Source organism: Durotheca rogersii (assembly GCF_024521655.1).
Source record: "Durotheca rogersii strain YMJ 92031201 chromosome Unknown GGS23scaffold_7, whole genome shotgun sequence".
Lineage (NCBI taxonomy): Eukaryota > Fungi > Ascomycota > Sordariomycetes > Xylariales > Xylariaceae > Durotheca > Durotheca rogersii.
This window is the reverse complement of record NW_026251238.1, coordinates 938,023-964,263: the sequence shown is the minus strand read 5'-3', so window position 1 is coordinate 964,263 and position 26,241 is coordinate 938,023. Positions and strand designations below refer to the sequence as shown.

The 26,241-nt window shown below is 53.5% G+C and overlaps 6 protein-coding genes across 6 annotated transcripts; 5 read left to right on the top strand and 1 right to left on the bottom strand.

Moving 5' to 3' along the window:
• Nucleotides 1-121: 121 nt before the first annotated feature.
• GGS23DRAFT_563542 (WD40 repeat-like protein) lies at nt 122-3,473 on the top strand. The gene is made up of 2 exons (XM_051516094.1): nt 122-2,096; nt 2,155-3,473. Exons 1-2 carry the CDS (start codon nt 252-254, stop codon nt 2,836-2,838), a joined length of 2,529 nt encoding a protein of 842 aa, XP_051372967.1. The 5' UTR covers nt 122-251; the 3' UTR covers nt 2,839-3,473.
• A 2,154-nt stretch (nt 3,474-5,627) lies between these two features.
• On the top strand, nt 5,628-7,616 carry GGS23DRAFT_490118 (uncharacterized protein). The gene is made up of 6 exons (XM_051514387.1): nt 5,628-5,937; nt 6,017-6,109; nt 6,196-6,232; nt 6,294-6,361; nt 6,460-6,860; nt 6,937-7,616. Exons 1-6 carry the CDS (start codon nt 5,818-5,820, stop codon nt 7,487-7,489), a joined length of 1,272 nt encoding a protein of 423 aa, XP_051372966.1. The 5' UTR covers nt 5,628-5,817; the 3' UTR covers nt 7,490-7,616.
• On the bottom strand, nt 7,450-12,710 carry GGS23DRAFT_490152 (ABC-2 type transporter). The gene is made up of 2 exons (XM_051514388.1): nt 9,580-12,710; nt 7,450-9,523 (listed from the first exon to the last, which is right to left on the bottom strand). Exons 1-2 carry the CDS (start codon nt 12,597-12,599, stop codon nt 7,744-7,746), a joined length of 4,800 nt encoding a protein of 1,599 aa, XP_051372965.1. The 5' UTR covers nt 12,600-12,710; the 3' UTR covers nt 7,450-7,743.
• A 6,813-nt stretch (nt 12,711-19,523) lies between these two features.
• Nucleotides 19,524-20,730, top strand: GGS23DRAFT_490066 (uncharacterized protein). Its single transcript, XM_051514386.1, has 2 exons — nt 19,524-20,221; nt 20,334-20,730. Exons 1-2 carry the CDS (start codon nt 19,908-19,910, stop codon nt 20,635-20,637), a joined length of 618 nt encoding a protein of 205 aa, XP_051372964.1. The 5' UTR covers nt 19,524-19,907; the 3' UTR covers nt 20,638-20,730.
• Nucleotides 20,630-21,353, top strand: GGS23DRAFT_563522 (uncharacterized protein). Its single transcript, XM_051516093.1, has 2 exons — nt 20,630-20,750; nt 20,814-21,353. Exon 2 carries the CDS (start codon nt 20,996-20,998, stop codon nt 21,272-21,274), a length of 279 nt encoding a protein of 92 aa, XP_051372963.1. The 5' UTR covers nt 20,630-20,750; nt 20,814-20,995; the 3' UTR covers nt 21,275-21,353.
• Nucleotides 21,354-23,312: 1,959 nt separating this feature from the next.
• On the top strand, nt 23,313-25,937 carry GGS23DRAFT_489893 (uncharacterized protein). Its single transcript, XM_051514385.1, has 5 exons — nt 23,313-23,897; nt 23,951-24,049; nt 24,106-24,173; nt 24,261-24,677; nt 24,735-25,937. The coding sequence occupies exons 1-5, from the start codon at nt 23,545-23,547 to the stop codon at nt 25,505-25,507; spliced, it is 1,710 nt and encodes a 569-aa protein (XP_051372962.1). The 5' UTR covers nt 23,313-23,544; the 3' UTR covers nt 25,508-25,937.
• Nucleotides 25,938-26,241: the final 304 nt, after the last annotated feature.

Below are 26,241 nucleotides of genomic sequence, written 5' to 3'. Positions count from 1 at the left end.
AGAGGTACCTAGGTACTTTGGGAATATAGTACGGCGCTCTGCTAGGTACCTGCCTAAATGATTACGTAAAGCAGGTAATTAACGGTCGACACGCGACGCGTTCTGATAAACGATAACACGAATGCTGTTGAGGACTTACTTACTGGCTGGGCCGGGTAGCTTCGTCGAATATCAAATCCTCAGACCCCCGCCCCCCTTCCACTCCCGAGTCAGCAGATGTCTGTGTGTCGAAGCGAGAGAGGAGCGTCGAAATGGCATCAACTGCACCCCCTCGACCTCGAGCGCGGCCTGCCCATACTCAAGGCTCGACCCATTGCGCCTATACCCCTGACGGGACCAAGCTGGTCACCGTAGGCTCGAATAACACGATCCGACTCTATAAAACAGGGTTTGACGGAGAGCCCGTCAACATCGACGATTGCCAAGAGCAGAACCTGAGCGTGGACGCCTCCAACGACTTCTTCGTCGTTGGATCCGAGGATGGTACCGTCAGCCTCTATTCGATTCCCGACGCCGCCTTCGACAAGTTCCTCCTCCGCTGCTCCCTCCCCGTCCGTGACGTTGCGCTCTCGCCCGATTCGAGGTGGTGCGCTGTGGCTAGCGATGAATTGACCGTAAAGCTCGTCCAAACGGAAGACAACAGCAAGATACTCCATCTTAAGGAGCATAACAAACCCACCAAGCACCTCGCCTTCGACACCCAAGGGTCGACTATCACTCTAGCCTGCACTGATGGGGTCGTATACGTGTATTCGCTGACCCCCGACGAGCCAGAGCTTCTGCGGAAGGTTGACGGTGTCATCGGGGTGCTGGAGACGGAGTCGGACGTCAGCTCTAAGATGGTATGGCACCCAGATGGACGGGCCTTTGCCGTCCCCACCCCAACCAGGGATATTCAAGTCGTCTCCAACCACGACTGGGAGAAGCAGCGGGCCTTTTCGCACGGCCATAACGGGGATGTCACTGCCCTGGCATGGTCTCCGAATGGCGCACTTCTAGCCTCGGCCGGCAAGGACAAGAAGATCCTACTCTGGGAGACCAAGACTCAGGGCGTCATCGCCAGGCTCGACTACGCCAACGTGATGGATATCGCATGGCACCCGACCGATAATCTGGTATCTTTTACTAACTCGGATGGCGAAGTCTATATCCATCCGGATTTCGTACCGGAGCAGTTCACACCCTTACTGAAGCTCGGAAAGCAACCCGCGCCCTTCATCCATGACCCTTTAACCGAGATCTCGGTCAATGCTAGAAGACCCGAGCCCCCTAACGTAGTGGTGCGCAGGCCGCGTAGGGACTCGGCCGGCAGTTATGACTCTCTCATGGACGGCCCCTTACCTGAGGACGCGGACTTTGTGGAGGATGACGACGGGGCGGGCTACGTGATTAACGTAAACGGCAAGCGCGTGCATGATGTCGATGTTTTTGGCGAGCCGTCCAGCAAGCGCTCGCATCTTCTCGACGCGGGGTATCACGAGGCTTTCCAGCCAGGGTCGACGCCGTGGCGCGGGAACCGGAAGTACCTGTGCTTAAATCTTGTCGGATTCGTATGGACGGTCGACCAAGACGGGCATAACACAGTCACGGTAGAGTTCTACGATCACGAATTCCACAGAGATTTCCATTTCACCGATACCTTCCTTTACGACAAGGCCTGCCTGACCGAGAACGGCGCCCTGTTCTCCTGCCCGCCCCGAGACGACACGCCAGCAACCATCTTTTATAGGCCGCACGAGACATGGACCAATCGCGCGGACTGGCGGACACAGTTGCCAAGGGGCGAAGCTGTCCTTGCCATATCCCTTAGCGACTCTTTCGTCACGGTCACCACGACCGCGAACTACGTCAGGATTTACACCCTCTTCGGCATCCCGTACAAGGTATATAGGCCGAAGAGCACCCCGATAGTCACTTGCGCGAGCTGGAGAGACTACGTCATGACGATCGGCAATGGCCCCGTCAGCGCGGACGGATCCACGCGACTTCTCTACACGATCGAAAACGTCAAGAGGGACGAGATCTGCCAGAACGAAGACACGGTGGCGCTTCCAGATGGCGCGACTCTGAAGAGTGTCTTCTTCTCCGACAATGGCGTAAGTGAAGATGGCGATGTTACGCCTCTACGATCCAGCTAACTGAGGGGCGGACTAGGATCCATGCGTCTACGACTCCACGGGAACGCTCCTAACCTTGCTACACTGGCGGCGGCCGTCCGGGGCATGTTGGATACCGCTCCTAGACACGAAGCTGCTGCCGCGCTTGGCGTCGGGCCGGAAGATGGAAACGTATTTCCCGATCGCGGTTGCGGATAGCAAATTCCACTGCATCATCCTCAAGGGCACGGACCAGTATCCGTACTTCCCGCGCCCGCTGCTCTCCGAGTTCGACTTCTCCGTGCCGCTGACGTCGGAGCCGCCGAGGTCGAAGCCGAAGCCGAGCCCGGACGCGATGGACGACGACTCGCCCGAGGACGAGGGCGAGTCGGAGACGCGCAAGCTGGAGCAGCAGTACCTGCTGAGGGGGGTGGCGGCGGCGCAGCTGCGAGACCTGATCGAATCGACCGGCGGCGGCGGGCACGCGCAGCGGTCGAGCCTGGCGCGGCTGGAGCTCGAGATCGACAAGACGCTGCTGCAGTTCCTGGCGATCGAGTGCCGCGAGGGCGAGGATCGCGGGATGCGGGCGCTCGAGCTGGTCGAGCTCATGCGCGACCGTACAGGCCGCATGGTGGAGGCGGCCGGCAAGGTCGCCGAGAGGTACGGGCGCTCGATCCTGGGAGAGAAGATCCGCGAGATCGGCGAGCGCCGCGTCAACGCCACGGACGAGGACGATCTGTAGCGTGGCGCATAGCCGCACTTGGCTTCCTCGGCATCCTCGTTTTCGGAGGGGTGGTTGGGTTGCCCCTATAAATCAGGGGCCCAACCCCGTGGCAACCCGGATCGGGCGGTCGTAGGCAAGGGAAGTATGCGAGGACGGAAGGGGGCGGTGATGCAACGGAGCATAGTACGATGTTTCCACGGAGAGCTTGCATATATGCAAAGACGAAGGGGATGTCATCGTTGCAGCGCTGAAACGATGTGCACTCGATGATGACAGGATTCGAGGCTACCGGGACGATGAGAGCCCAGCTAGCGTCGAAGTAATAAAAAGGAGGTCGTAGGATGACCTAGCATACCATCGTTATTCTACTTTTCTACCGGGACAAGCTTAGGTTGTCGGAATAGCTGGTAGTAAGTCTCCCAGTCGCTAAGTTAGCCCTGCTCCTGGCTGGCTGGCCCTCTCTACAATGAAGGGGATTTACGTGGGTAATCACATTTCCGCCGACCGCAGTAATTGACAAGACGACGGAGGCGAGCTGTGATTTGGACATAGGCATTTCTCGAGTAGAGGAGAGTCGGGATCCCGCGTAAAAATGCTCACATCTCGACAACATTTCCTTCGCTCGAACTGGTAGAGAGGGAGATTGTATGGTGTTCCGGGTGGAGGTTGTCGCTATGTCGCTTTACTGGAGGCTGGAGGGGTAACCAAGAAAGGAGACTGCACGATCTCTACCTACCTCCTACATAGGAGATACCTAAGAGGTAGGTGCCTACCTACACGTAGAGGAATCTCGAGGAGCCGAGAGGGCTTCTCTGAGTCTTTCACCCTTAAAACGCCCAGCCAATGGGGGAATGGCAACGGTGCGTATCAGGTAGGTACAGGTACCTCTTACAATCTACAGGCCCAATAGGATAGGTACCTTAGGCATGTTAGGTACCTCCTAGGTGCACGAATTTGGTACCTGGGCAGGTACCTGCGTGTACGCTACGCAAAGTAGAGGCTAGGTACCTACCTTGCTTGGGCGCCCGCCAGAGGCACCCATGTTTGCATATCAGCATGTAGGCACGGATCTACACCATGTCAGCCCCCGACCGATCTTCCATCACCTGCAGTTTTGACAAGTGCCACGCTTATCCGCGCGCTGACTGACAGCGCCCATCTCATCCTAGTCGGGCGTGATATCTCCGTGCCGTGTCTTGAATCTGGCCACGCGCCTCCAGGGGCTGCTCCAGGTCAGGAAAAGCTGCGAGGTGACGGCATCTTGTCTGGGGGGGGGGGGGGGGGGGAGCATGGCGGCGCCATCGTCAACCCCCCACGCGAGGCGCGAACCCGGATGCGCCCACGCCGATGGCACGTCGAACTTCTGCGGCAAATTGGAAATTTCCCGTTCGAGATCGTCCCCGTCCAGTCCTCAGGGTCGCGCGCGCACAGGACCAGAGGGCGCGTGCGTGGTCGACGGGCCAGAGTCTCTCGAGGCCGGATGCGGAATATGACGGGCTATACGACGGTCGTATAATGCCCAACTGAGTCGACGTGCAGCAAGGGAGGTCGACAAATGCAGAAGACATGGCGTGGTTCAGTCCTAACTTAAGACTGGGTGTGCAGTGTTATTGCACCCCCCCCTGCAGCTTTTTCTGCCGCTTTTCTTAAATTGAGGACATGGAGCCAAGTATCACGAGGAGCCGTACTCTCGTTGAGAATATTTCCATATAGGTACTACTACCTTACAATTTCTTGTCCACACCGAGAGAGTACCAGGGGAGTGCTATATGTTGGTCTGTGATAGAGTTGCTAGGTACCTACCTAGGTAGGTACTAAGCTATCTGTTTCGTTTCCTTAGCACCGGGAATTCGGAATAGAGAGAGTTGACATACGTATAGCACCAGAACGGGCGTTGCATGGTGTCAAGAGTCGGCGACAGGAGGTATAGGTACCGAATCTACTACCTTCGAGGTAGTAGAGGTGTCAATAAGAATATGACAGTATATGGGAGTCGACTCTTTGGGGGGAGGAAGAAGAAAAAGAAGAAAAGGGCCCTAGGCAGGTAAGTTGTCTGTCTACCTACCTAATATATAGGTAATACCATGGGTAGTGACCTACCCGCTACGTATGCACATAAACGGGTAACTATGCCTATAAGCTGCTACCTCCTCCTACGAGACCGATAGGCGTTGGCCTTCCCTCAAGCACGTATTCCTCTTCGTCGATATTCGTTCGCCTTAGTTAGCTAACTCCTTATTAGCTCGCCATTTCCGGGACGCCGAAATACATGGGACGACGGATGCTCCTTGAGGTGGCGTATTTTCCCCAGTGAGCGTTGGCAGGCCAGTCCGGCTAGCAATACTACACGTCGTGAATCCTACGAAGGAATCAGTCTGCGTCTGTATCCCAGCATCGGTGCAGAGGACAAGCCATGACGGGACAGGGATGAGAACGCCCACGCCCTTACTGCACGTCGCGCCAACCCCAGAACACGTCGGGGATATCTGGTACTATACGTAGTACTATTTGTGTCCATGTAGGCATGCAGTAAACCCGGCAGGGAGAGAACAGTTGCGAAACCCGCTCCTTTGGACCTCCTCGTCCCCCTCCTCCTCCTCCCGCTCCTCCTACGCATTGGCGCGAGCCGGGTCCTCTCGCGCTGCGCACCGGCACGGCGCAGCCGTCTTTATATTTAACTCGCTGCATGTCTCCAGCCGGCGGCAAGCTTCGACGAGAATATGCGGGGATAAAAGCGTGGGGACGCCGTTCTCATAGCCCATCCACCTCCCCCGACGACTCCCGTCCCTTAATTATGACGACGACGAAGACGACGAAAACGACGACGACACAGTGGCTGGCGGGCGAGTAGTCAAGTTGAACCGGTTTCTACTACGCTACACCTACCATGCAGACACCCAGCTACCAGCTTAATATAATAAAGTGCCGCGTAGGAAGCTACACGAGCATACCTCTCCCCTGACATAATTCACGCCGCCTCTCGTTAGTAACCCGAGGATGACCGCTGGTAGCGAAGCAGAGCTGATCCGGCTCATGACGGCGTACGACAATTCCCACGAACCGAAACCGTCCTTCAACCACCCGGCTACCGTGTACGGCTTGGTAATCCCATTCATGGTGAGATCCATTTTTCTTCTCGTTCTCTGCTTAAAACCGTCACCTGTTGAGTGCCGATGGCTAAGTACGGTTGCCGTAGACTATCTCATATGTATGCGTGGTGTTGAGGATATATACCCGTATCAAGCTAGATTGCTTGGGCTGGGATGATCTTTTCGTCGTCCTCTTCAGAGTACGTAGTCTCGACAACGATGATAGCAAAGCCAATGGCCCGCCAGCCCGATCCTTCAAAGCCGTCTAACCATTTGACGTCGATAGATATCGGCTACGATTGGCACTGTATTCCTATGCTTGTGTATGGTACTCGGTCCATATCCGTAGAAGACGACGGTAGCTAACGGCCAACTACCTTACAGCCCTGAATAGCGGCTTTGGAGAGCACATCTTGACAATCGGTTATGCCAACATAGTCGAGTTTCAAAAGGTAAGCAAGCCTATGTTGAGTCTTCGCACCCCTCTCCCCCTCCTCCCCTTCCTTGCCTCCCTTCTACCTATGCCTTTGACTACTGACAACAGTTCCAGAAATTCTACGTATGCCTAGCCACCTATACTGTCTCTACAACTCTCGTGAAACTATGCCTCTTGTCGCAGTACCTCCGCATCTTCGAACCCGGAACCCATTCTAGGCTGCTCTGCTGGATCGGATTAGCCATCTCGGCGGTCTGGGGCGCCGCCTTCTCCTTTTGCGCTTTATTCCCGTGCTTCCCCGTTTCCGGCTTTTGGGACTGGGCGGAGCCGGCGCACTGTTACGGGTTCGGCTCTAAAGTGCCCTCACAAATCGCGGGGATGTTCGCGGGTCACACCGGTTCCAATGCTGTCTTAGACGCTATGGTGCTCGCCATCCCCGTACCGTTGTACTTTAAGGGGTCGACGGCGTGGAGGCAACGGTTAGGGGTCGGCATTCTCCTCCTCCTCGGCCTAGTGTATGTTCGGGATACTCCCTGCGAGCTGAGCGCTCGCTTGTTGCTGTGCTTCCTACCACTAACCACGAGTTCGTAGTGTCAACCTCCTCAGCATATGGCGCCTGCAAAGCATTGTTGAGCACAAGGCTGGCACACACCCGGTTTTGGATCCGACGTGGTACGGGCCCAGGAGCATCATCCTAGCCGCTCTCGAAGTCGACCTTGCCAGCATCTGTGCTTCCATCCCGACCTTCTGGCCCGTACTCGCCCGCTTCGGCTTGCTCGGCACCATCTTCGTCACGCAAGAGGTCCACATCACGCGTCAGCATCGTCGCATCTCCTGCGACTCCGAAGATAGCCAATACGGGCTGAGGCAACCGTCACAACAGCAGAACGGTAACCATCTTGACGCTGACGCGGGTCAGGACGCCGTTAACACCTACGCCGTGAGACTGAAGGCTATGAGAGCGGTTGCACACGATAAACATTACCAAGACGACTTTGTCCTCGACAGCGTCATCCCCCCCGGTGTGTACGACAAGGAGATCGCAACTCGATCTCAAGTCAAGTCAGACGGGCAGCAGGGATTCGAGAGAGAACGAGAGCGTTTGCATCTAACCATTGCGAAGAGCGACAGAAGTAGTAAGTAGTGCGGGGAATTACATAGGATTGCTCTGATGAAACGTCTGGGAGCCCTAGGATTTCGTAACCATACTCTTTTTGTTCAAAGATACCCTAAACTTGAATATCTTCCATCCATGCCTATCCCGTCTCCAGAGACTTCTACTTAGGAAACCTCGCCATCCAGTACGCAACCGAGACTCTGATGCCCTCGTTAGTCTATAGGCCCCTCTCAAGATTTGTCCTCGACGCTTGACACAGCATCGTTGCGCTGTCCTGATTTTCACTCTGATGTCCGTCTCCGCTTCATCTTCATTAGCAACCCATCAAAGAGATTATTTCCTCGAAATCTCAAGTACGTTGAAACGTAGACGACGAGGTAGTTGAATACAATGAAGCCGCAGACGATACCGAAATCACGCCAGATATTGCCGTATTCAACGTTAAACTGTCTCCCGAACTCATCGCCAGTGGCGTACTGGCAAAACTCGCAGAGGCCATCCACGCCCACATTTACGTACCCGCCCGCTTGCGCAACGTAGCTCCGGGTATACGATTCGCAAGTCTGCCCCGGTGGCGCCGAAAAGCGGGCGAACTCTCCCGAATCGCACTCGACGGCCTGTGAGTGGATCGCGGTAGCCAGGAAGGCCTCAAGCAGATAATGAAAGGGGGTGAGCCAGTACATCCACTCGCGCCAGAAAGTGGGTAACTGCGCCGCCGGCACGACAATACCGCAAAAGGAGACGACGAAGAGGAAGAAGAGTGGTACAAATAAACTGGCTAGCAGCTCATTGGGACTGAAAGCTGCGATTGCCTGGCCAAACCCGACATAGTACAGCTCGAAAAGCATCATGCAGAGGAAGACGAAGCCAGAGGGGAAACCTAACTTCTGATAACCTGTTATTCCCCACCACCAGCAGTTGAAGTAGATAGCACCCGCCACAATAGCGTACGGGATTTCAACCAGTACCGCGGCCGTAGTCCAGGCGAACCAGGAGTATATCTTGGCATTGTTCTCGCGAGATTGGAAAATATTTCGTGAGTTGAGGAAGACGGGTTGAAGTTGCTGAATCAATGGCGGCGAGATCGTCAGCACCATAAATACCGAGAAGAGGCGGGATTGCATGTCGATACTAGCGGATCCGAGACGCCAGAACGTGAATGTGTTGAACAAACCAGTGAAGATGTGGAGGATCATCTTGCCCATGATGTAGTTTGGCGTTCTCCAATAGGCGATGAACGAACGCTTGACAACTGCTGCCGTCTGGGTCCACAACGGCATAGCGTATTCGCGACTGTCCCGGATATTCTTCGAGTGCTGTATGCCTCGCCGCTGTTCAATCATTCTTGCCATTTCCTTGGATTGCTCCTGATAGTCCTTGGATTGTAACCAGACGTCAGCCCAGTCTTGGCCTTTGTAATCTGGATTTCCTGCCCCAATGACTTCCAACATCCATTCAGCGGGGTTCGCATTCGAAGGGCACTTTGAGCCTCCATTCAACTCGAAATACTCTATCAACGTTTCGCTGTCCTTTCCGAGGTCCCCTGCGTACACCACGCGACCTCCGGACTTGAGCAATATTAGCTCGTCGAAGTTCTCAAAAAGGACCGCCGAGGGCTGATGTATTGTGCACAAAATGGCTTGGCCGGCGTCAGCTAGCTTCCGCAAGAACCTCACGATATTGAATGCTGCTCCCGAGTCTAGGCCGGACGTGGGTTCGTCCAAAAACATGAGTAGTTCCGGCTTAGACGCCAGTTCCACACCAATGGTGAGCCTCTTGCGTTGCTCTGCGTTGAGACCCTCGCCGACAGTTCCGATCGTCGCTCCGGCTATATCCTGCATTTCCAAAAGTTCGATGATGGTCTCGCAGTATTCGTACTTCTCTTTCCTCGAAACCTCCTTCGGCTGGCGGAGGAGCGCAGAAAACTGCAGGGCCTCGCGCACCGTCGCAGTCGGCTCGTGAATATCCAGTTGTTCCGCAAAACCAGTAGCCCTTTGGAAGGACCTAGGAAGGGGTCTGCCATCGATGAGGAAATCGCCAGCAACGACGCCAAAATTTGTCCTAGCGAGAGGATGTCAGTATAGGATTCTGCTTAGAACGTAAGAAAGTCGACCTGCCTTTGCGCCAAGGTATTCAACAAGGTTGTCTTCCCAGCTCCAGAAGCTCCCATGAGAGCCGTCAATTTACCAGGCCTAACATAGCCCTGCACATTCTGCAGGAGCTTCCTCTCGCCACCTTGGAATGGGATGGTATAATTGACGTTCTGAAACGTGAAAATAGTCTCGTTCTTTGCCACATTTTGCAAGGCGTCTCCACTACTCCCTTCTCGCGCTGCGGAGCCCTGTTCGGAGGGTGTGGACTTCTCACCAGCATCGCCAGATTCTTCGTCGCCCTTATCACCCGTGCGGGCGGCAGTCTCAATTGACTGCTGAACTTTCTTAGCCACCTGCCCACGCTTAAACACCGTGACGGCAGCACCTCCGGCATTCGGCTTCATCATTTCCATGCCTAGCATCCCTACAATTAGGAAGAAACCGAGGAAAGCCCATAGGAAGCCAAAGTTACGCCAGAGGTGGGTACGCGTATAGCTAAAAGACTGTTGGATATAAGCGGCGCCGGCCACGACGGTTGATCCAGGGCTAGATCCCGCTAACGTGCACGATTGGTATCGTGACGAGACCCCAGGGCCCTCAGGGACAAGGAACGGGGGCACACAATCTAGTTGTAGGTTGTAGAACTCGTTCGACATGAGGCTTTCAAACCCATATTGGAGCCAGTTGATCCATCGTAGCCAGCCAAACCAGGGGTGCATCGAGGACGGTGGTATTAGGTAACCGGTGTAGACGATGAGGATTTGAATCGCGACGCCGGTGATCTTGGTCGCATCGTCCAAGGTCTTGAAGACTGCTGAAATGGCGCGGAAAAAGGCGTAGGTTGTCATGGTGACCAACCACAGAATCAGCACGGAGATGAAGAACTGAGATGGGGTGGCAGATAGTCCAGCCATCCAGTATATGATAATATCAAATAGCAGCACTTGAATGAGCACTAGAGGCACATCCACCACTGTCTGTGCAAGGGTGTACGCAGCCGGCCGGTAAAACGAGAAGTTTTTGTGCTTGAGGAGGATAGGCTTGGAGTTGAACGCTGCCGTCTGTTCAGCAAGGGCCAGCAAGGCGTTGAACAGCAGAATGAAAAACAACACACCCCCGCGAGTGAAAGCACCCGCCGAGGTATCCGGGAGATTGTAGAATAAACTTCCCACGATGAGGCCCTGAAAAACGATACCACCCCATTTCCCTATGAGAGAGGCCTTGTCACCCAACATAACCAGAGCCTGCCGCTTAGTGAGAGCTATCACTTGTTGGTGGAAGGGTATAGTATAGTTCCTTTTCTCGTTCTTCCTCGACCGGTTCCCTGTCCGAGAACGTTGTTGTTCGTCGATATGAGTCTCATAGTCCTTCATATCCTCCAGGTTTAGGCGGTAGGCATCGCTCTTCCTGTAAACATTGGCAAAATCTTCGGCGGATCGCGGAATCCGGTCCTCCCACCCAGGCCTAATGCTGCGCTCGTGGGGATCGGTAACAGACGTGAGGAAGTCGGCAGTCGTCCACCGCTCCGGGCAGTCAAACCCGAGATCAAGGAAGTACTGCTTAGCTCGGTCGGACGGACCAAAGTATAAACATTGGCCGTTGTCGATCAGTAACACTTTATCGACAAGATCGTATAGGGATTCTCCGGCTTGGTAGAGTGACACAGCGGTCGAAACCTGTGCCATGTTCGTGAGGGCACGCAACGACTGAACATACTCCACAGCGGTCGATGCATCGAGGCCTTTGCTTGAATTGTCCCAGCCTTGGACGCTGGCCCTGGTAATGAGAGCCTCGGCGATGCTGACCCTCTTGCGCTCGCCGCCCGAAACACCTCTGATATACTCGTTCCCGACTTTGGTATCCATGGTATGCTCAATCCAAAGCAACTTTGACGCGACCCTGAGGAATTCCCTGACATAATCGCCTCTGCTCTCACCCTCCATCCGTGATTCCTTTCCGGGGGTACGTGTGCGGAGAGCAAACGTCAGGGTCTGCTTGACTGTCAACGTAGCATAATGCAAGTCATCTTCGGGGTTGTAAATAATCTCGCCTCTAAAGTCCTTAGCCATGCGTTTGGCATCCACGCCGCCGTATGTCACATCGCCCACCACATCCTGGAACCCTGATCGTTGGTTGCAGAATGTTTTTAGAAATGTTGTGCAGCCCGACCCTGGCCGGCCAAGGACTAGAAGCATCTCTCCGGGGCGTACGCAGCCGTTGAAGTTGGTGAGCAGCTCCCTCACAGGCGGTTTCCCTGCGGCCACCTTGGGGCCTTTGCTCACGAGATTGAGGAGGAATCTCGGCAGACCCAAAAATATGTCGCCGACGGTGGGTTGTAGACTGGCCCCTAGGCCAACCCCCTTAACCGTAAGGTTTCGGAATACGACGCCTGAGTGTTTACTCTTCTCCTCTTCACTGAGCTGTTGCCGGGCTTCGCCAAACATGCGCGACATTAACTGCTCGATCTCATCGTGCTCTTCCCGAGACTCGGGGTGAGAGGCTGAGCTTCGCCGCCGGGATATGGCCCTGAACAGGTCCTCTTCGGTCTTCTCGACTTCTTGTCCGTCCTCGACATGTATTTGCCCCGTCGTTGACTTAATAGGTTCGAAACGAGGCTCGATCTCTGTTTCTTCGGACTCGTCGGAGGACGACTCGCCCACAGCTGATTGGACAGTTCTTCGACCGCCCTCGCCTAGAGTGGCCATGCTCGGCGAAGCAGCGACGGCAACAGTGTGCCCAGAGGAGGAAGCGATGGTGTCACTGGACTTGGCGTCCTCTGTGTTCAAGGTGGCGGCAGTCCCGTCAGCAAAACCGGCATCCGACCTATTATGTCGGTTTTCTAGAAGTATGCCACTGCCCGCGTGCCGAGGTGCGACGGACGGGGGGGTTGCCCTGCTGACGAGCGGGAACTCTCGCGGTATAGCAGCGGTAGTGGCGGCGGGGGCGGCGGGAGCGACGGGTAAGTGAAGGGAAGATGAGGATGGTGTTTCCGGAAACCCGCCAGGCATATCCGTGTCTGCTGGGGTTAGCCTATCGCCGGCCATCCTGGCTTGACTACTGAGGCGAACGATGGGCCTAGGACATCTAAGAGCGAGAGACACGAGTCGGGCACGTAGGTATAGCAGGCACGGCGTCGGTTAGAAAGGGAAGACAAGAGAGTGGCGCGGCAACCGGCCGAGGAGCGACAGTAATTATATTGTTTATGAGGAATTTGTGTGGCAGGGCTTGACCTTCACCATATAAGTCGGAATGGAACACTAGGGCTGATGAGACATCAAAGAGATAAGTCGGCAGATAGGTATAAGAGAGGGAGGGGGGGGGAGAGACAAGTCGGCGCGCGGCCAGGAGGCGGATGGCGAATCGGCGGTCGGGCACGATCAGCCAACGACGCCGCTGCAACAACGCTAGAAGGCATTATCAGCAATCGCTGCGGGCGAGCCACGCAGTTTCCTTGGGCCGACGGTCGCGGGTTCCTTGCGTCGAGGCGATCGGGGGGGAGTTTGGATCGAAGGCGTCAAGCCTCATGTGGATCCGGTGGAGCAGAAGTGATGCCATCGACGTGGAGGATTCCTGTCTGATTGGCCGTCTGGCCGGGCCTTCCAGACGTCACTTCCTCCCATAAGCAGAGACGCCTCTTCTTGCCATCTCGCCCGTCCAGCGGGGAAGCAGCTCGCTACGTCTACGGCCGGCACGGACAGTGCCGTCCGTCTGCCCTTCTGGCCAGCCAGTCGGGCATCTCACGCTCCTCTCGCGCTCCTTGGGGCCTCCAAGGTCTTTCTGTCTTTGTTTGCCATATCTATCCATCGCTCTATTCCCCTTCTCCTTTAGCCCCTTTTCTGACACGTCTACGTATCTGCCTGGGAAATCCCTTCTTTTCTTTTCTGTCCCCACTGGACAATCTCCACGGAAGAACGCCTTTATTCGCCATGTTTCAAACGAATATCAAGTAGGCGTGTGGTAGTCTCAGTCAGCATGTCTGTGGTTCTTCGTTTGTGTGTAGTCAACCCAACGGCCTTTCCCATTAGAATGCTCCGTAATATGCGAGCGGCCATGAGTCCCATTCGTATGTGGCCCCATCGATAGGAAGAACCCTGTCGTCGTATTTAGGAGAGAACATCTATTCCACTTTGACATTCCATCTCAAAACTATCTTGTTGTCTAGTCTTACCTATACCTACCAAGAGATGTCGGGGCGGGGCTACGTCAACTCCGTGGCGAATTGCACGAATACCGGTGTACCCACCAGCCGCCGTCACGAAACTCTAAGAGGAGCTTGAGTGATGGCTAATAGGGCTGCTGGCCCTCTTCCCAATACTCGTTCGCTTGGTTGCTAGAGCCCTCTATTCTAAGCGCTGCGTAAGACATTACGAGGCAGAACGTTGAAAATCGCACCGGGTTCCGCTATGATATGAGACGTACATGTGTGGCTGCATTGTACCACCGGACTTAGGCTTTCGACACAAATGCCCGCTCCGAAGACGGATTCATTAAAACCGAGGGTCCTGCCGAAGGCATACGGCGGCGGATTCACTGACGAGTAATACCATTGCTTGACTTGGATACAAAACTAGACCAGAGAGCGCGGAAACCCGACTTATGACACCATCGAATTCGTTGAGGCGGGGAAATTCGTGTCCAATCTTCGCAGAAGACATCAGACGAACCCTCTTTATGCTGTCTCGTCCTCCGCCCATTTTTCTCTCTTGTGTTTCCCACGAGGATAATCCCTACGTGTGATTTCGTAGGTACAGAGTTTGACCGGGAGCCCTAACAGTTCACGACGGTAAAAATGCAAGGCTGTGTTAATTATAATAGCCCACAAAGCGTAAATACAACTGTATTTCTATAGACCCTTATGCAAAGGCTAACAGTTTCTAGGGCGAACCGGCCTCCCGACCTGGATGAACGCGATTAGCGTGAACCTTCGAACCCTACGAACCGCTACCCCGGAGTACGCGAAAGACAATCGACCTGACACGGGGGAGGGTCCGGTGTTGGTGCTATCGGCATTGTTGCTCTTCCATGCCACCCAGCCGTTTTTCAAACACGAAGTGGCGACGCACAACCAGAATACCCCGGGCTCTAGTCCCCACGCGATGAAAGGGGAATCCACGCCCGTCAGTCTGAAGGGATGTTCCTTGCCCACCTATCCTGCCTGAGGATGGGGCGAATCACGCGATACTGCTGAGTTCGAATCGTCACCTGTGAAACCGCACCGTAACTTTACCGGGCGAGTTAGGCTAGCGATGCACCCATGGAAGTCCGGAGGTATCGGACGCCAGACGGGTCACTAGTGATTCCCGTGGCTTCGGTACGACCGGATTCATGTATCCTCGGCCTGCCACAGATGAGGTACGCATAGCCTCGAGCTCCCCGTTCGTATCACAGCTTGCCTATTACGTCGTATGCAAAACATCAAGGCCATGCGAAGTGTAAGATCTCCGGGGACCTCCCCCCCCGGTATGTATATTGTACTGTCACGCTTGGCCTGATTACCGTGATAGCTGGCGAAGGCATAATCGATACTAATGTCGAGGGGCCGAGCTTCACTTTGATCCAAATAGACTATAGACTCAGCATTGATCTGAGAAGGGTTGAACATTACAGACAACAAGCGTGGGAGAATCACGACAGTGGATAATCGAGCGAAGTGGGGAGAAACGCTGGTCTTGGCCTTTACACAGAGTCCGATGATCATGTAGCAACGAGGATAGTTTACGGAGACGGCCGCCGTCACGGCGACCTGAGATCTTTAGACGAAACCGTAACTGGAAACAAGGTGTAGACAATCTAGCTGTAACCACGAACCTGCCATTCTTTCTGTGCCACGGTAATGAGCCGATGCCCTGGATAGGGGGAACGCTGCTGCGCCTCTGAATTGCTTCAACCAGCCCAGTGTAGGGACATCAACGGGTGGTTGATGTCCTGCGAGCACAGGGACGGGATTCATCCGTCAAATCCCATGACACGGAAATAATCTAGCAGAATTTCCCCTTTTGCCTTGGAACGAGCGCAGGGATGGAGAAAGTGGATTGGAATAAAAGGGCACGGGGCCTCTGATCTTAAGCTTAACGAGCCTTGAACGTACCTAGATCTAGCCCCCCCTCCTTCCCAGTTCATTCTATTGGGCTAAACATGACAGCTTATTGTTGTCGACGTTCTGATGCGACATGGGAAGCCCACTTGTTAGGACTGCCGAAGGCGTCTCTGAGGCACAAGCTTGCTCTGGGGGGAGGGGAGGGAAGGGGGGGGAAAGATAGCCGCGCCGATTCGTGCCGCACTCGTACAATGAGCTTAGCGCGAGTATCCTGGAAGTATCCTGGAATTCCGCTCGCCAGACCACAAGGGGATGGTCAATAACCACATCTAGCATTTGGGTGGTTCGCAGCCCTCTTGCACAAGTCAAATCGCTAGGGAGGATGTGGAACTGTGTGCGGCGTGTAACAGATGGGAGCTCAGTGTGGTGCTGAAAATGGAAATGCGCGTGTGCGCGTCTCATTCTAGACATTGACGCCGCCGTAACCGCCAACCACATATGCACGACCACACAACGGAATATATGGAAACATGGGCGTTGCTTGCTAACCGGTTTAGACTGTTGGAATACCGCGCCGTTGGTGAGCCATCGTGGGGGAGGTAGCGGCCTGGCGCAAAAGCAACCGTTTACCAGGATCAATGGCTCCGCGCTGCCGTTGGATGGCCCGAGTCATGCTGAGTCGTTCTGGCGACGCAAGCGGATGGATTGGAGGCCAAACGCGACGCTGCACGATGCTGAGTAGGACTCGAGTCCTAGAATTGTCGACTTACCTTACCAGGTTCGACGTAAGTGGCAACAAGGCCCGAGCGGTCATCCTCGGCGATGATGAACCGTGACCTGTGTTGGCCTGGCTTATGGAACCGCTGCTGATGAGAATCCATCTAGGTTGGCGAGGAGGCTCCTTAAAAGAGTATAACCTACCGCCTGCTTTCATAGCTGTTTTTGCTGTGTGCTAACCCCGAGGTTCATCAGTTAGCATGATAGACATGTCAGCACTGCCTTCTAGAATCCAAGTGGTGCCCTCTTTTTTTTCTTCCTCCTTCAAATACACCCCTCTCCCCCCTAATTGTCGCGAGCTTCTGTGTCGGCGGAGGTAATTTCACAGCCATAGCATGCAATACAGGCAGCCTTATGCATATCTCCTCTCTCTGTGCTGCGACGTAGAAAGGCGCCGAACTTTGGAGTGGTGGATGATCCATTCGGGCCTCGAACCGGCGCTGCAGATGCGGCCAGGATTCCACGCCCCACTGCGTAGATGTCAAGCCTGTAGCCGGAATTGTCGTTTCTGCAACCCCCAACGCCGACGCAATGTTTGCTCCTACATACGGCGATGAATGGGTGGTACATGAAACGCCGAGTACCTGCGTCGAGATTCCTTCGAGCTGCAGTTATAGACGCTAGAGCGCGCGTCTTTCGCTTCTCGGGCTTATCTGTTCGTATTCATCCTTTTCGTACGCTCCACTGGTTGCTTGCAGAACGGCCCGGGAAAGGAAGCAAGAGGACGCACTCATCCCCACGTAGAGATGCTTCCTGGACAGTGGACAGGTTTTTACTGCAGACCTGCTAAACAAGGAACGGAGGTCATTCATTTGTCCCGTGACTAGCTGTAGGAAACAGGTTGCTTCCGTTGAATTACAGATGCGTTGACTATGTACGACGAGGCGAGATGCTGCGCGAGGGCTTCGGCGCCACTCCGTCGGTTGGTGAGGGCGCCGATACTGAAGGATTTAAAGTCATCGCATACCTAGGCCCCCCCCCTAACCACCCCTCGGCTACTTACTTAATTGAGGTAAGAGAACGGCTCGAGAAACAGACTCATAGTAACCTAATTGGTATCCTCGGTGTGTGCGCGAAGCGCTACGGTATCCGCGTCGGTCATACCTTTGACTTACAATGGGATGCCACAGTGGTCTCGTTAGTAAGTGGGTGACCTGTAGGCTGTAGGCAAGCCGTACTTATATGCAGGGCGGCGGCAGCGCATGTGAAATAAGCAATCCCGCTTCGTTCCCAGACGCAGCTGGGTAGCAAAGACGGGATCAAGATTTTGGCGAGCTTCCGTTTTGGCAATACATAGAAGGAACTGAACCGACTCGCCTCGCTACTCGCAGAACAATCATATGGGAGTGGGCCATCTGGGCTATAGAGGGTGCGTGTTAATACGACCTGCTCGACAGTCCACTCGAGCGTTGTCTGCGGCGGTTGGGAAACTCGTGCTTGCTCCCCGCACTCGGCGACGCATCCACGCCTCCGAGGTGTCGTCAGAATCGAGTCGGCCAATGAAGGGTGTCGATGAGACCACTGAAGATGGCGAGCATACTATAAATAAATAGCGAGCGGGTGCCGGCCGGCTCTGTCCCGCGTACTGTCACGGAACTAGTCTACCGAGATATCCGAACAACGGGCTAGGTAAACATGTACGTGGCCCTAGAAATTGATAACGGCAAGGCAACGGACATGGAATCGTCATCGCCGTCTCCGTTCACTCTGGGGGCCGATTGGGGTCGACCAGGGAAACTTGGAGGCCAACATAGCGGCTATTACGACCATCGTGTGACCACGTCGCTGGGTTCAATGAAGGAAACTTGAAATTGAACGCGCAAATAATATCAGACTCTCAAGGCTTCCACGAATGCCCTTCCGTGTGCAAGCCCCTAGATTGATGGCCGTCGGGCCGACGTGTTTCTAGGAATAGGTGCCGATCGAGCCTATTCTCTTATTCTGGCTCGATCCAATATTGTAAGCAATGAGCCATCCCCAAGCCTACCTACAAAGTCAGGAGCAGGATGGCAAGCCAGAGTCTTGCCGAAAAGGTGCTGATGAAACATGGAGCTCGGGCCAATATACGAAATAGCCGGACCAAACGGGGGTGGCGAGGTCCTGACAGCCGTTGGATTCCTGGGGTAGCATGTGGAAGACTTGTTAGTCTTTAATGAGAGAGGGTTGATTCATCGTGTTCTGCGTCTCAGGTGGTCTTCAGTGAGACTATAGAAGCATCCTCGCCAGAACAGAGAAGCCCCTGTCGAACGTGGGGCCGCTCTGCTGGTCGGAAGGTGTACACATAGGTTGGATTCTTGAATCAAGGAGGGCTGTCTTCTTTTTCTTTCCGAATTCGACAAGGGACGTGTCTACATAGATAGCTGAAGGAATATTAAATGCTACCAGGCTACCAATGAAAATGGAGAACCGGACACACACACGCTCTTGATGGTGGGCTGAAGGAGCTGATATCTAGAGGAATTGGTGGTGTGATGCCCCCAAATTGCGTTGTTTGGTACAGGTTTGACGAGGGCCAATCTTGCTTCTTATTTGTATGTATATGTATTTGACGGTTTGTATGTGTAGTGTGTACACATATTCATGCATACCTCCCGGAAAGAGGCATCACGCGTCTAGCATGAATGCTTGGTATGCGTATTGCGCGCGTACAGTACTCGAGAGGTGGTTTGGCGAGGACCTAATCGGCGAGAGAGGCAGTGCATATGTATAGTATGCACTACTCATAAGTTAGCGATAGAAAGCCGGGCCTTTCCAAGGCCTTATGTTTGAATATATATAGAACAACGTTAGCGGACGATTCGGGCACGAGAACGCCATCCGACTGTGCGTTGCTAACACGCACATCGCATACGGGCTGATGGTACTATAGGTATTGGATACCTACTACAGGTAGATAGGACCCAAGGTGCGCGCCAGGTAAACTGTCTACCTACCTACCTAGATATGTATATGCACTTCCTATCTATCGCCCTGAGTCGTCTCGGCGTAGGGTGTCGACTTGGAGACATGGCGTCATTCGACAAGGGCTTACTTGAGTCGTAAAGACCAAGGGCGGAAGCATGGAACCTACGACGTGTGCTTCGGCCTAGAAGCCATCAATGCGAAGGATCATGAAAAACTCCGCGGGCAATTTTAGCATGCAGATAAGAACCACGGAAGGAGTAGGTAACGCATCAATGCATCTATCGGCTCTATCCCTAGCTCGACGCGGCTTCACGTAACACCCCGATTGAAACATATACTCTGGTGGGATACTACGCAGCAAAGAATGAGTGTAAGAATGAGTGGGGGGGGTCGATTGAACTGACACCGAACGATATGCCTGGTATGTTCTGTTTAGCTTCGAAATCCGATCCGAGATCTGAGTTTGGGCTCGACGATAGGTAATGTTCGGCTTCTGAGTGCCGTATTGCACCGCATCCTGTTGTTTTGCCAGGGAGGAATAATACCGGCCGGGCCAGTTTCCCTTTACATATGAGTATGTATCCTCGTGGTTCGTGGAACGGATTCCGCCTGTGCCACAGCGCGCGCCTTGGATATGCATGCTAGAGGACCCCTACACACGCCCCGTCAAGCAAGCCCCGGGAACGTATTGTCCAACCCAGCGCATCTCGCAGCTCGAGAATTGGGGCTTCTGTCGGCGACAGTTTTCCCCTCCTGGTTAAAAAGAAAGAAAGGAAAAAAGCAGCAAAAAACGCTGGGGCTGGCCTTCCACCTACTTCATACGTATGCGCGGACCAGCCCCCTTTTCCAATTCCACTGCGAGGCCAGAAATCCAATCCTTGCCAACATCTTGGTGACCTCGGTGGCACTCAACCTGGCCGCAATAGCAGCTCATGTTTCTCTCGAGAGGTAGGTACCTAAGGTATATGAGTATAGACGTGCTACATAACCCCCCTGCTGTACAGCACCTATGCTATGTTCTCAACCCCCAAAACTCGAGGTCGATTCTGACTCTCTTCAGCACCCCCCGTCGGGAACGTTCTCCCAGGAGACACACACACACACACACACACACATATGTACAGGCTTACTACCTGGGCACATACACATGTGGAACGTCGAATGCGTGCATCCATGAATGTGCATACATACATACGCCGTCCCCTGTCATACCTGAAACTTCAGGACAAAGCAACCCACAGTGCTTGAATTTGGGGGACAGGTGTTCTAGAATTCGAGAAGTTGAGCTACGTAAAAGATACAAAGGGATAAATACACAGATACCTGCAAATACGCATACCTCTACCTGGGATAATACCTCCTAACACACCTACCTCTGATACATACCTCTGATACATACCTCTGCCTCGGCCTACGTACATCATAACTTATCAAACCCCCAAACACGTCTCGAGGTGTTGGGTCGGATGGAAACTACCTAGGTACCTGCCCTACGTCCTCTTCAAGACGCATCGCACCTCCTGGCCCTCTCTGAATAGACATAGGGACAATGAGCCACTAGATACCTCAGTCCGGGAATAGGAGATGGTACATGTGTGCGCCTGGTTATAATCACGTCTCCGTATCTGTAATTTCTAATCACGACCTACCCAGTCGTATCGGCGAATTGGAAATGAGAGACTATGTATATTACCACGCTCAGGTGTGGTAGGGAAGGTGGGCATGTTGTACGTTACCTACTTGCTCAATAGTCGGGCGTTGCAACGACACGGAACGGGTGAAGATAGCCGGGCCTTCGTGCTGCGAGACCACGCAGCACGCAGTGTTTTTGTTGGCGCAAATCTGCAGATCTTGTTAGTAATAGCACCTTGGTTTCCTTTCCTTCCAGTTTTTATTTTATTTGACTTAATTAACGGGCACGCGGTGGTGCTAGTCCAAGTTGCGACTATAAGGTTCGGTTATACGGATCGGATGGATCTAGAAGTTAATTTTTTTCGGTAGGAAAAAATAAGTTTACGGTAGTGTTGTATTCCTGAAGCCGGCGGGTAGGCAGGTAAACACAGTGTACATTGGACTTTGCTTTCACTACTATTCCTAAACTCCTTGCTCAGCGAAGTTCCGGACTGAAGTTATACAGATATATGTAGTGTAATCTCCTGCCGAGTCAGGGGGATCTCCATATCTTGCTCCTGTCCCCGGGACGTGTGTACCTACATACGTGCCTAGACATACATACATACATACCTCATACATATGGTACCTGCCTGCCTACCTAGGTACCTATGTGGTAGGTATGTGTTTCTTGTTGATTCAAGTATACCCATACTACATAAGAAGGAGAGGTAGGTAGGCGAAGAACATTTTGGAGGATGGATCCAACAACCCCCCAAACGCGGAACCAAGGCACGAATACCACATCCTATACATACCTTCTATGTACATCCGTATGCTCGCTCGCTCACGGCACATGCACATACATACCTACCTACCTATATACCTTAGGTACCTACTATATATATGTATGTACATAGGTACGTATGCGTACAGGGGGCCTCGTTCCGGCGGAGCTCTCGACTGGGTGGTATCCATCTAGGGGCGAGGCATCCCGTCTTTTGTGCATTTCAAGGAAATCAGGCATGTTGATAAACGTGCATATATACCGATGTACCTACGTGTGCTGGATGCATATCCCCACCTACATAGGTAATGTAAACGAAACTAGCCGGCACGTAGAAATAGGACGCAGTAGACCTGGAGCCCTGGCGAGTACTTGGTTAGACAGCCTTCCATGATGCGAAATCGGCTTGACATATTCGGTCGATGGGCTGGCTCTCCGCGGTGCGGGTGCGTTAATAGCTACCGGTTCTGATCGTTCCCATTGGTGTGTGGTATTGCACAACATGCTGTCTCTTGGCAAGCTGGGGCTCGATTTTTAATCTCGTCGCTCTGTCGAAACTCCCGATCCCTTCCCTGTCTGCGTTTATGATAGTACCCACTTAGTTGGTATGCAGGTATGTGCATTGGGAGGTTCTAGCACGTACCTGCTCTATGTATGTAGTCTGTACTGTACAAAGTGAGAGAGGTACCTTAGGTAAGTAGGTTACCTCCAGCTATACCTATCTTAGTATGTGTACCTAGGTAGTAGGTAGGTCTGCGTTGGGTACCCCTCGGAATTGGGGGATGTACGTAGGTACCTGTAGGAGGCAGGAGGTATACGGTAGGTTCGTTAGCCGGGCGAGGTGCCCACCGCATCAGTACCTAGTGTGTACGCAGGCGTGCGACTCCCACCTGTACCTTCCTGTATGCGTAGGCTTGCATGTGGATACCTACCTAGGTACCTACCTGGGTGGCCTGGGAAGGGCGTGTGCTAGGTACCTGGGTACCCAGCTTCGGGTTCCACTCCAAAGCGCCACACCAGCCAGGGCACCACCGCCAGGTCCAGGCTGACCCTACATTAGTCCCTGTTCCCGAGGTCTCCAAAAGGAACCACACCTACCTTCCATTTGTAACTGCGTACGTTACCACCCCACAGGTAGTAATATACGTATCTACATGCGGAATACATCCACCTACAGACAACGTACATCGCATACAACATATCTCATCCACATACAGATGATCCGTCCCCATCCATCCGTACATTGATCTATACATACCTACATACAACCGTACGGCCATGCCGCCATCCATCTCTATGTATACATCACACGTTGACGCTCGCGCATTGTGAATATCTTACATACATACCTTACCTTACCTCTCTCGTGATCCACAAATATTGCCGGGTCTCTGCCCTCACCACGTAGAGAGCGGGCGGCATCTACATCTTGGCCCCGATCCCCCCCTTCAATCCTTTCCCGCAGCACCAAATTGCCTCTCCCGGGCCACCTCAACCTCCTGTGTTGCCCCCACCATCGATAGAAATAGCAGCGGCGAGAAGCGTCCGGTCAGAGTCGTCGAAGAGGCAAGGCTGACTGACTCCCGCGACAATCAGGCCGAAGGGACCCCATGTCAGATGTTCGGGAGCCAGCAGCACGACATCAACCACGAACAAAGCCCGGACGCCAGGACCTTCAGAAAAACCCCCATCCCGTCCACCACTCCGAATTAGAAGCGATGCCGTTCGTCCTCTCGCATCTTCTCGAAATCTGATCAGGATCCCTGCCGCGGAGTTTTTCCCAGCTTCTTCGTCACTTGCTCGGGAGCACCTATATCATTTTGCCTCCGCTAAACTCTGTCCTGCTGGCTCTTGTTTTTATTTCTCAGACCAGATGGACATTGCGATTGAGAGCGCGCCGCGAAACGGTCACGGCAACAAGGGGGGCGAGAACATGGGCGCACGAACAATCCCCATCATCACCACAGCCACGCCGACGCCGACTATAAAGATGTCGGCGCCGTCGCCGGTTGGAGATCCGATGGAGATCACCACACCGACCAATTCTTCAGCTGCGCAGAGCGTTGGCAAGAGCCCAGAAGGCGAAGGGAGCGACTCGATCGATCGTCAAAACGCCGCGCTCTCGGGAGATCAGAATGCGAACTCGACTACAATGCCTGCGCCTGCCGCTGCTGCCGTCCACCAGCCAAAGATAGTCCAGACTGCATTCATTCATAAGCTCTACAAGTATATATATCCTTGGTCTGGGTCTCGTCTGCAGAGCGCTAACTACGTCGTAGCATGCTGGAAGACCCCAATATCCAACATCTCATCAGCTGGTCGAGTTCTGCCGAGAGCTTCGTCATGTCTCCTTCACACGACTTCTCCAAAGTCCTCGCGTACGTGCTCGGACTTACACTTGGAGGTTGCGCTAGAAAGGCTGATTAGGCGGTAGTCAATATTTCAAACACACGAACATCTCGTCTTTCGTCAGACAGCTCAACATGTATGGGTTTCATAAAGGTAGGGATAACGAACAGGAAGATGTCGCTCCTCTTTTTTTTCTTCCTTCCGGGCAACACCTAGTCAACTAACGAAGCAAACTCTCAGTAAGCGACGTATTTCACACCGGCTCTCCGGAAACGGCTCTCTGGGAATTTAAGCATGGTAATGGGAACTTCAAGAGGGGCGACTTAGTTGGGTTGCGTGAGATTAAGCGAAGGGCGTCGCGCCATGCTCTAGTTCATCGAGAGTATAATAATCAGAAGCCAGCTCAATCGCAGCCGGGCACCCCAGCGGAGCCGATGCCCCCTATTCACGACGGCTCGGATCCGAGGCTCGCAAGCATTGAGCATTCTTTGTACGAGGTTACTTCAAGGCTACAGCGCAGCGAGGAGAACGCACATTATATGAACGCTAAACAGCAAGCGATGGCCGAAACCATGAACCGCTTGCTCCAGCTGAATCAGGAACTGTCCAGAACTGTTCTCAGTCTGGTTCCACCCGACAATCCCATACATAGGGACGGTGAGTATCACTGCCCATGCAGACTTAGGGGCTTCAGATAGTCTAACATGGCTATAGTCCTCGCTTTGCAAGGTGAAATTCAACGCCAGGCCGACTTTATTCGATCCATCGATGAATCCCATGAACCGCCCTTTCCAAACAGTCGTCAGCTCTTTGCAAACCTTGAAAACCCACCTGTATCCCCTCGGCAACTAGCTCAGGACGATCAACGAAGATTGGGCGTGCACCAACCTCGCGGGCCAAATCACTATCGGCCCCCTGTGCCTTCTAATCTTTCTATAAGCTCACGCCGGTCCTATGGTTCGATTAGCGGAAGCACGTCCCAATCGTCGCCCTCTCCTCTCAGAGCCCAAGCAGCGCCACCGCCCCCCGGGCCCCATCCGTTAGCAACTGTTGAACCGCCGCCGAGTGGGTTGTCAAGAAGGCACACGTCCGCTGACATTCGAGCTCACGGGTGGCAGCCCAACCCTCCCCCGTATATCTCCTCCGGACCTCCCTCGACTCATTGGCCTTCCTCCCCAAACCGAGGACCCCAGGACGAGCAACGTGCTCGTGAGCCTCCACCCCACTATTCTCTATCACGACCCGCTACCCCACCAGCACCTTTTTCGAATGGCAGCATTGGAAACGGGCTAGAAAGTTTGAATAATTGGTCCTGGACTTCCGCAAACCGGGAGAACAACAAGAACCTTACCGTAAAGGACATGTCTGCACCCCCAACGAGACGCGGAAGTATGGCTCACATTCTGAATCCCACCGACACGATCGAACGCGATGAAGAAGACGACCCCAGAGGGGATGATGATCGCAAGCGCAAGCGGACCCAATGACTTGTACCGTGGACCGACGGATACCATTTCGCGTCATGAGAAAGCGTTGTCGCATATTATACCACAGACGGAGAGGGCCTTTGTTTTTTGTAGTATAGAAAGCAGCCGATGCGGACTGCATGAGTCTCTTAGGATTCTACAGACGACACGCCATGGCCTATGTTATACGACATTCACGAGTTTTTTTTTTTTTTTTAGGTTTTTTTGGTTTTGGGAGCCGTTACCACGCAAACCGTTTCTCGCTCTACCTCTTCCCCCTCCTCCTCCTCCTCTTCTTGAAGTTCACTTATTCATACCGCTGTACTTTTCCACTTCGATATTTCCATTCCATGTTACTAAAGTACCAAAAGCAATAGCGATAGCTATTTTCTCCGTTGCTAGGATCGGCGACGTTCGTCCTTACAGGAGGAGGGAACCAATTGCTTTTGCCCCCTAATATAGGACACCAAAACAGTGAGAGGCAGTTACAGGGGTATCTCGAATCAGCCTGCCAGAAGGATGTACAATAGGTACGGAATTATGGACTTTCTAGTTCAGAGGACTTACTGCAACCTGTTGCACGATCCGTTGCACGGGAACCATTGGGAAGGGAAACACACATTACCATGTGCCCAAATATTCGACGCCGAGCTACGCTCGCGGGGTTGTTAATCTTGTACCTTAAAGTATTAGTCGTATTCGAAGCGATCACTTCGCGCACATAACTCGTGATATAGCTAGAAGTATCGAAATGA